A 9,661-nucleotide genomic window follows, 5' to 3' on the forward strand; every position below is an offset into this window, starting at 1 on the left:
CGCCTAAAGTCCTCCTCGGTGGGCAGCATCACCACGAAGACCCGGTCGGAGCATTCAGGGACGAAGTTGTCAGCCGGCAGAGGCTCCTCGGAAAACTCCTTGTCCAGGGTGTCCTCGACGGTGGGGCATGGAAGAGGGGTGCAGGGCTCCTTGGGTGCATCAGGCTGGGTCTTGTTGAGTTTGAAAACGGACCCGCCGCTTCCGCTTGTGGTACTTAGTGTTCTTTTTTCGGGTACTGCACTCTGGTGGGCACTGGGACATCTCCACTTCCCCAGTGCGCCAGTACACCTCAGGATTGTGATGGTAGAGCCAGGTGTGCCCTACAATGACTGTAGGACGCCCGAGGGAGCATACGGCTAGGGTGACACGTTCTGAGTGGTTGCCATAATGCATGATCACGTCCACGGTCTCACGGATCCCCTGTCAGAGTACGCGCTGGAGCTCCTAGGAGTGGCGCGGATCCCCCGGGACGGCGGTGGAGACGCTGTCGCACAAGGCAGGGAGGCAACTGAGTATATATACGAAGATATGAGGGGAAGTACACATACCTGTCGCACAAGGCAGGGAGGCAACTGAGAGAACAAGTCTGGGTTGCTCCCTGGTGTGACAAGTGACTATATAGCAGATGAGTAATCCATCAGCGCAACGAAAGATGGTCCAATGAGAGAAGAGGAGGGTCCTCGGGCGCCCGACACGTGACCGGTGGAGCGGCCTAGGAAGGCCGCACGGGCGCGGAGGCCCTAGGAGCACCGAGCGACAGAACAAAATAGGGGAGGTGCCAAAAGGAGGGCGCGGGAGGCCTAGGAGGGCGCGGGAGAGCGTGACCGAATAGGGAGACGGAAGTATTAGGGGAAATGAATGAAATGGGACAGAAGCGGAAGCAGAAAAAGAGAACAATGAGACATGAGGCGAGTGTGGGAGCCGTGCCCTGACATCCCCCCAGAGTGGTTGAGGGTACCATTGACGTTGTAGATGGGGACTGTGCGAGGGAGCGGCTTGGTGGTGAGGTGATGGCGAAGCACCAGGTCATTGTCGATGAAACACCCAGTGGCACCACTGTCAAGGAGGGCTTGGACCGTGAACTTGTGACCTGAGTCCGTGGCCTGAAGCTGAAGGGGGAGCTCGGTGCTGCGGGAGCATCCGGAGACGCTGTCATGTGTCGATCCAGACCGACCTACGCCGATCCACTCCGCTGATTGTCACTGATCCACACCAATCGTCTCCGATCCGATCTCCAACCCTTCGCCGACTTCTTCGCCAACGCTGATCCCACCTTTCCCGTTTTGGTCGAGGGCGGGATACGCCTATCACGTGCACCGGGCCACCGGCGGCTCAACGCCCCGGTGGTTCCAGATCTTGAACGTATTCAACTCCAACTTTCCTGATTCCTGTTCCCTTTGTCTGACATCATAGTTTCCCTTTGTAGACTTTAGTTTCCCGTCGCTTGCGACGGATCATTCGGTCCGTCCTTTCCGCCTCTTCCTTAGATATGTTCCCTTTGTGTTCCATGCGTTATCTCTCGTCTCTGTATGTTCCCTTTGTGCGCCAAACGGCGCCTCCGATCTCCAACTCTCCAATTTCGCCATTGTTCTCTTTTATGTATATAAACCGTCAAACTGTACCGTAGATAGTCAGTTCGGATATCGACTAAGCTTTTCTCTCTCTCTCCTGCAGACTCAGAGTGCGTAGCAGCCTATTGCACGAGCTTAGGCTTGGTCCGCATCCGATCTCAACTTCACCAATGCTTCCGGCTTATTGACTCCACGCCGACGCATCTCCGACATGTCTCCGACTCCACTCCGACTCTACCCCTTGAGTTTCTCCTTCTCCTTCATACTATTCTTTGTATATACGTTTCGGACTTTGGTCCTCCAACCCTATTTCCCTTTGCTTGTATCCGATCTTGACAGATGCCGGCGAGAACGTAAACAAAGGGAGGAGGTTCCGAGGAAGGCGCAACTTGCTGTACTTGAGGCGATATATGGTGAATCGGCTCAGGGGCCGGCATATTGATTTCAGGCAGTACAGCGAATCTATTGGTTGTTTGCAGCGCGCTTGCAGACGACCCTACACAAAATCCTCTTCTTGGTCCTCAGCCTCTTGTTCTCCTAGGGGCTCCAATGGCACAGATCTGAGCATGTTGCGGGCACTCGTGAGCCAGGTGTCCAGGCTGGCGGCAGATATAGCAGACTCGCTGTCCTCCTCGACATGTGGCATCGATGTCCATAGGAACACCTGGCGGCAAGGGTGGAGGTCCTGGAGGAGGTGTAAAGCGCGGAGCGGCAGGCGCGATGGGGGCCGTGACCTGCGAGCAAGTGGCAGTGCATGGGGGAGCGTAGGTCTGAAGTGCCAGCTAGCGAGGCGGGGCCCTAGGAGCTCCTGCCCACTGGAAAGAGTGCAGGCGGGATGCCTCGGCCTGCCGTGCGGCACTGGCTTCTCTCAGGCGACGATCCATACGAGTGACCCCAGCCTTCCACTCAGGGAGAGTGTCAGGCCTGAGTGGCATGGACTCCAGGGAGATCCGGAAGTGGGAGGGGATCGCCTGCATGAAGGTGGTGAGGAGGGAGACGTCCCTGTCGTCCCCAGCTTCCTCGGCAAGATTCTTGAACTGACATATGAAGTCTTCGGCGATCGAGGAGCCCATGTGGAGTGTGCGGAGCTTGTTGAAGGCTGTGGCGGTGGGGTTGGAGTCCTCGAAGGCCATGCGAAAGTGACGTTCAATGTGTACCCAAGACGCGAGATAGGCCGGAGCCTCCTTGGGTTCCCTAACGCCCATCTGAAGGTTGCGGCGGATCTTGGAGATGTTGTCGGCCCAGGTACCGGCCATCCCACCGTGACAGTATGACAGCAGGAACTGGATGCGCTGGATGGGATCGACGCAGTGGCTGTGGTTGAGGTAATCATTCACAGACTGCAGGAAGGTCCAGGCCATAGACCGTGTGCCGTCGAAGGAGTCAGGGTGACAAAACTTGATGGTGGCCCTAACGCGCTCCTGGTGGAGATACCCTTCCATGGCAACGATGCATGTGAGGAGGTCCAGCACGGTTGGTGGCTCTGGGGGGGCCTCCTCGGCTTGTACAGGTTGATTCTGCAGTGCCGGAGGCACCACGGGGGGTAGATCTTCGTCCATACTGAGAGGGGCGAGTCGGGGGAAACCGGGACGAAGGCGGTGTGAGAGTATAGGTTTACTGGAAGTTGCTTCTGACAGCCGGCGGAACGGCAAGGTGTGTGTGAACTTCTAGCAAGGGCCTTCCGGCAGCGAGCGGAATCACTAGGGGAAGTGTGGAGACTTGTTCTTCTGTCAGGGTGAGCGCTGGACCTCCTAGGAGCAGCGCAGATCCCTTGGGACGGCGGCGGAGACGCTGTTGCACAAGGCAGGGAGGCAACTGAGTATATACACAAAGATACGAGGGAGAATACACATACCTGTCGCACAAGGCAGGGAGGCAACTGAGAGAACAAGTCTGGGTTGCTCCCTGGTGCGACAGGCAACTATATAGTAGCTGAATAATCCATCAGCGCAACGAAAGATGGTCCAATGAGAGAAAGGGAGGGTCCTCGGGCACCCAACACGTGACCAGTGGAACGGCCTAGGAAGGCTGCGTGGGGTGTGGAGGCCCTAGGAGCACCGAGCGACAGAACAAAATAGGGGAGATGCCAAAAGGAGGGCATGGGAAGCCTGACCGAATAGGGAGACGGAAGTATTAGGGGAAATGAACAAAATGGGACAGCAGCGGAAGCAGAATGGGGAACAATGGGACATGAGGCGAGTGTGGGAGCCGTGCCCTGACAGTAACCATACAGCTTGTGCTGGAGTATCTTAAGAAAGGCAGCGGCGGTATGTGGGAGCGTTCCGCAAAGAACACAGATTGGGCAGGTGCAGAGAGAGTGTAGCTGGGATATATGTACGAGGATATATGCACGTGACGGAAGAGCAACACGTCAACGTCTTGGGATTGCTGGAATGTGTTGACCAGGCTGAGCTCACTACTGCTGTAGTACGCGAATGTGTACGTCCTAGCTGTTGCTGTAGTATATAGAGCAGATGGTTGACTGTGCATGCTTTCCTGTCCACACCAAACGTGCACATATTGGTGAGGTTTATAGCTGAGGTTGATTGCTGGCTCTTGTGCATGACCATTTTGCGTCATTTGCTGGTGTACATCTATGGACATGGTCGCTAGGGCTGTCTGATAAGCTAATTCAGCTTTACATTCGCGTATGAGGATGAATGCAACTGAGTCACCAGGAACTGATTACGTACGCGCATCGAGCTTTCTCGATGCTTCTTCAGCTCGTCGATCCTGTTGTTCTCAAAAGCGCTCACATCCCGCCGCGTCAGCCTCCTGGTCGACTCATGGCTTACGCAGCCCGCTCGCGATATACTATAAAGGTTATCATGGCGGGGCTCACCGATCTTCGTCTCATCCCGCCGAGATAATCACCACTGATCATCTACATCTAACCCCACAATCTGTCTATCATGCTCGCGTTCGTGCTGTCTGTTGGAATATGAGAATTCAGTGCGCGTTCAGTGCTCACTATTATCTGATCGCTGTACACGTATATCTACTTGCGCTCGCATCCGATGTACCTTACGCGCTTGCCCAGCAATCTCACCCCTCGCATTGCAGACGGGTCAAGCGCGCTCCGCGCCCGACATGCCGCCCGACATTTAACACAAGCGCGTCAACCACTTGGGGTCATCCAAGTTGCCCGGTGGGGCCGAAACCACCCGCTCGCACGACCGTAGTCACGGAGGTCGTTGCTCCTGCCCGTCGCCGCAGATCGCCGCTCATCGCGATGCTCGCACTCGCACCCGTACCCGCCTGGTGAGGCCGAAGTCACCGAACACGAACCCGCATCGATACGCACCTGCCTTGTGGGGCTGAAACCACACGAACCACGAATCGTACCCGTACCCAAACCCAAACCCAAACCCAAACCCGCCATCGCTTGCCTTCTGGGGCCGAATCCAGACGTACCCGCCGCCGATCCGTAAACAAACCCGCTTGCCACTGGGGCCGAAGCCAGTCGTACCGCACCTCATCGAGGTCGCACCCCGTTGTCGCCGCCGCCGAGGCCGCCATCGAACCCGCGCCGTAGTCGCACCGTTTTTTACTGTTTCTCGCCGCCGGCCGAAGATCTCGCAGCCGCCGCCGCTCGCCGCTACCCTCCGCCGTCGCACCTCGCACCTGTTACCTCGCCATTCGCCCGCACTGTGGTGTGCATGTTGGACCAATGGAGTATGGACTTTGTTGATTGCACATTTGAGGGAGTGCCTTTCTGTTACCTTTCGCTCGCTTCAGGGAGTGTCGCCGTCTCATTCTCGTGAGCCCTTCCGCGCAAGGGAGTGTGTTGGAATATGAGAATTCAGTGCGCGTTCAGTGCTCACTATTATCTGATCGCTGTACACGTATATCTACTCGCGCTCGCATCCGATGTACCTTACGCGCTTGCCCAGCAATCTCACCCCTCGCATTGCAGACGGGTCAAGCGCGCTCCGCGCCCGACATGCCGCCTGACATTTAACACTGTCTACACCAGTCCATCACCAGCACGTACTCTTCAGGACTTCGGAGCTAGACGACTATGACCACGGCTATAGCCACCTGCACCGAGCACCAACATCGAGTTACGCCACTTACGGCTATGCTCACCAGACCGCACTCGCGGAGCACGACTACTTGCTCGCCCGTGCCCGCCGTGAAGCCTTCGAACGTCAACAAGCGCAGGCCTACTATCGTCAACGCCAGCAGCAGCAGCAACAAGAAATCCTTGCCGTCTTCGCTGCCAATCTCGCAGAAGAGCGACGTCGAGCGCGAATACGAAGGCAGCAGGAGGAGGCCGCGTGTCGCCAGCAGGAGCTCCTTGCGCTTCGGCAATGACGGCAGCGACAGCACCTCCAGCAGGTTGCCTGGCTGAGACAGCAGGTTCTAGCCGAGGTCGAGCAGTGCCGCCGTCAGGAGGAGCTTGCGCGCTTAGAACAGGCTATGGTGCACGACACTTAGTCACCACCAATTTTGTGCACAGGAATTGTGACCCCAAAAATGCCTATTTTTTCGTTCTTTTCTGTTAAAAAGCACTGAATTCATGCATAGAAAACATCCTCCAGACCGATTGTCCTACTTCGCAAAATTCAGAGAGATATTATTTCAATGTCACCCTGATTTGGCGTGTTTATGTAATCACTTCCATATAGGGCAGTGATTGCACAGCCACATATTATCATCCCACTGCTGCTCTGGTGCAATATATACTCCCGAATGCGCTGTAAAGCTTGCAACACCGTCCTCAAAGCTTTGGTGAGCACTGTTGACTATCTTTTTCGTTGCTCGTAGTAGTATTCACCGCCTGAAAAGAACTCCCACGCCACATTTGACCTCCGAGCCAATTTGGCGCCTGCACAAAATTGGTGGTGACTAAGTGTCGTGCACCATAGACGCAGGCAGCAGCAAGCCGAACTTTCGAAGCTCCTGGAGACGTTCTTCACCCCCTCAGAGCAGGGCTCGGAGTCTGAGCGGGAGAAACAGGTGAGCTTGCTCGCGATCAGGCCGGGCGGAATGGCGATCCTCATCCGTGCTCTCCTCCAGCCCACCTCCGCTCCGCGTGCGACGCCCGCCGCCCAAGCTCCTCGCACCACTGTCGATGTCAAGGGCAAGGGCAAGGCAAAGGAAGAGCCGATGCCCGCGTGTTCTTCCGACTCCGCACCTCAAGTGACGGTCGAACACCTGCTCCGCCAACGCGCTCAAGTCGAGAACGATCAAGAAGTTCAGGAAACCCTCACGTCGCTCCTCCAATCTTTCTTCAACGGTTCGGCTCAGGCTCAGGCACCTAAGGAGCGAAAGAATGTCCGGTTCAACGTGAACGAGCAGGTATGCACCATTTATTTTCACCTGGGTCGGTTCTCCGATGACTCACCCGCGTTTGCTTTCTTTAGCAGGCCGGCCCGTCAAACTCTTCCGCTGAGCCCGCCACTTTCCATCAAAGAGAGCCAGCCACTGCTGCGCTTGACCCGAGCCCTTCGGCGCAGGGGGCACCGTCTCTAGAATGTAAACCCGCCCTCGCTGGCGCATCGGCCGAACAAGTCCGTGCGCACCGTCATCAGCGCACCTCCTCCCTCGACGAGATCGCCAACATTCGTGCCTCGTTCGACTCGCTCTCGTCCGACTTCCATCTCCCGGAGCACCTCGACTTCAACCCCTCGCCTACTCCATCTCGCTCTCCCTCGCCTATCCTTGACCATTCGGCTGAATCGGAGAACGAGGAAACCCTCGCGTACACGGCGAACAACCGACCTCTGCACCAGTATACGCACGCGCTCGGATTGCTCCTTGTCAGGCTCGATGCGGTGGAGAGCGATGGAGACGATGCTATAAGGAAAGCCAGGTAGGATGCGGTCGTTGTCGTTGAGCGCGAGCTGGAGAGGGTCGAGAGGGAGGTGGAGAAGCAGCGGCCTGGGTCGCCTGTGCCGAAGGAGGATGCGGACGCGAAGGCCGACGAGCCTGCTCCAGCTGAAGAAGCTACCGTGGATGGCCAAGCCGCGCCCTCCACAGACGGAACCGTGATTGTCGCTGCTCCCGAGACTCCCGAACAGACGATGGCGGAAGCTACTTCCGACCGATCACCCAGCGAGAACGTACACGAAGCCGCTTCTGAAGACGTTCATGCTATGGAGGTGAACAGTGGTCCCGTTGACGTCACCGAACCGGCACCCTTCGACGCCCTATCCAGCTCTACACCGATCCCAGGCTTAGCCCAAGACACTGCAGACACCTCCGCGCTGTCTCATACCGCCCAGGCTGACGCCCCTAAGCCTTCGCTGATCGAGCCTGCCACAGAAAAGCTGCCATCGCTGGAGAGCCCACACGAGTCGCCGGCGCCGTCCGAAGCCTCAACGTCGACGCCTCCTCATTCCGAGTCGATTACATCTCGAGGCAGCCCGCCTGACGAAGTCGCCGCCGTTTCACCCGAGAACTCGTCTGAGCCGATACCTTCCCACAAAGGTTCTGCTACTGATTCTCAGGTGCCCGCATTGAATACAAATTCTTCGTCAGCACCAGAACTGCAACCACTCGTCGACTCTGTCCCTGTGTCCGAGGCTCGCCTATCGGCTTCCCCATTGCCTGTCACATCGACACCCGACGCCACAGCGGCCGGTGACGTCGACGTCCTTTTCTCCTCGCCAATCAATTCAGATGTTTCCGTCCCTTCGTCATCGTCTTCCGAGGCTGACGGCGATGACTCTGCGGTTGTTATTGAGCATGTCGAGGTGCCTCCCGCCGGTGACGTCAATGACCACCCGAGTGATGAGTCGGACGGCTGGTCAGATGTTGAGGATCATCTTTGATCACCTAATGCTTTCTAAACGTCTATTTATCCGCATCTGTATTATACTCTGACTCTTCTATCGCTCTATGTAAATGCAATTGATACTTAATATGGATGATACCGCCTTCAAAAGTTGTGTCGTTTGCGCGCCATTAGATTCGTACTCCGATTGGCTCCGACATTGTTCGATTACGTGTCATTGTTCTCGTACTGCTGCAATCACTCGTCTAGTCTCAGAAACACTGTCGCGGTGGCACTGACTTGCTCATACGATATGCTCGTCTTTATAGACCTGGCGAGCGAACTTGACGAGAACGCACTTGGCCGTCGTTTGCGGGCCTACACAGGGTGATAGTTTTATCAGTTTCTCGCTCGCTTCGAGCGCGAGAATGAGTCTTTAACTGTCTTTCGCTTCGAAGCACGCAGGATCCCCTTAGAGATGCAGGACTTGCACCGGTGACCCCGAGCAGCACACGATGAACTTGTAGCAGGCGGGTCGGGACGTCGAGAGAGCAGCTTGAAGGCACACAGCGAAATATATATAAGTAGCTCCAATCTTAAAAGTCGCAGAGGCATGACAGGAGATGCGTGAGTACGAATTCTGTTGTGGACGTCGATAAACGTCCTACTGATGGGAAGATGGCAAACTCCGGGAAGATCATCGAGCTCACGGGTATGCAAACTCGGGGGGTATCATCAATGTAAGTTCGATGACCTTGTACGGGCACCGACGCTATATGGCAGTGCTGCCCACAAATCTTGGGCTGGTGAGAAGTCTTTCCTCGCAAATACTCCCGTACTACTCAAGTGGAAGCACGGGCAGAGTCGATCAACGGAGCATCGATTGCTCTCGAACTCGGTTTGTTATCCCAAGCGCCAGACCGAATATGCAGTACTGTACAACTCACGAGTAACCTAGAAACAGTTACACGGCTAGCATACTGTACAAGTGACAAGAAGATCGCGACGGCCATTCGTCAAAGATTGGTAGGGGTCTGTCACTGCACCCTCGGAGTCGGCGTTTCATAGCCAGAATCGAACAACGCGACTTCGAGCCTGAGGGCGGATCGGAATAGATCCGTCGCCTGCGTGCGTGATTGACTCGAAGACCACGCTGATTCGTTCTGGTCCAAGAACACTGAAGCGGCTCAATGAGCAGTTAGGCGTGTAATTAGCCGTGGATAAAACCTACGCGATAGTGCCTTGGCTGACGACGTGAAGTCCGGCTGGTTCGGGTTAGTGAGATCAAGGTTGGCTTGGATCCAATACTTGTAGAAAGTCGTCGTCTTGTCGGTGGTGGGGTCGTTATAAGAAGCTTCAAAGCGAGCTT

At 56.0% G+C, this 9,661-nt stretch overlaps 2 protein-coding genes across 2 annotated transcripts; one reads left to right on the forward strand and one right to left on the reverse strand.

Moving 5' to 3' along the window:
- Positions 1-2,067: 2,067 nt before the first annotated feature.
- PUNSTDRAFT_137936 (uncharacterized protein) lies at positions 2,068-3,130 on the reverse strand (the record flags this gene model as incomplete). Its single annotated transcript, XM_007387593.1, has 2 exons — positions 2,068-2,305; positions 2,388-3,130. 2 exons carry the CDS (start codon positions 3,128-3,130, stop codon positions 2,068-2,070), a joined length of 981 nt encoding a protein of 326 aa, XP_007387655.1.
- A 1,273-nt stretch (positions 3,131-4,403) lies between these two features.
- Positions 4,404-8,455, forward strand: PUNSTDRAFT_92112 (uncharacterized protein). Its single transcript, XM_007387594.1, has 3 exons — positions 4,404-4,500; positions 5,537-5,993; positions 6,441-8,455. Exon 3 carries the CDS (start codon positions 7,601-7,603, stop codon positions 8,348-8,350), a length of 750 nt encoding a protein of 249 aa, XP_007387656.1. The 5' UTR covers positions 4,404-4,500; positions 5,537-5,993; positions 6,441-7,600; the 3' UTR covers positions 8,351-8,455.
- Positions 8,456-9,661: the final 1,206 nt, after the last annotated feature.

Source organism: Punctularia strigosozonata (assembly GCF_000264995.1).
Source record: "Punctularia strigosozonata HHB-11173 SS5 unplaced genomic scaffold PUNSTscaffold_14, whole genome shotgun sequence".
In the NCBI taxonomy this organism is placed as follows: domain Eukaryota; kingdom Fungi; phylum Basidiomycota; class Agaricomycetes; order Corticiales; family Punctulariaceae; genus Punctularia; species Punctularia strigosozonata.

Bases quoted from the DNA above. Each gene is read 5' to 3' on its own strand.
- PUNSTDRAFT_92112 (XM_007387594.1), top strand. From the start codon at position 7,601: ATGGCGGAAGCTACTTCCGACCGATCACCCAGCGAGAACGTACACGAA.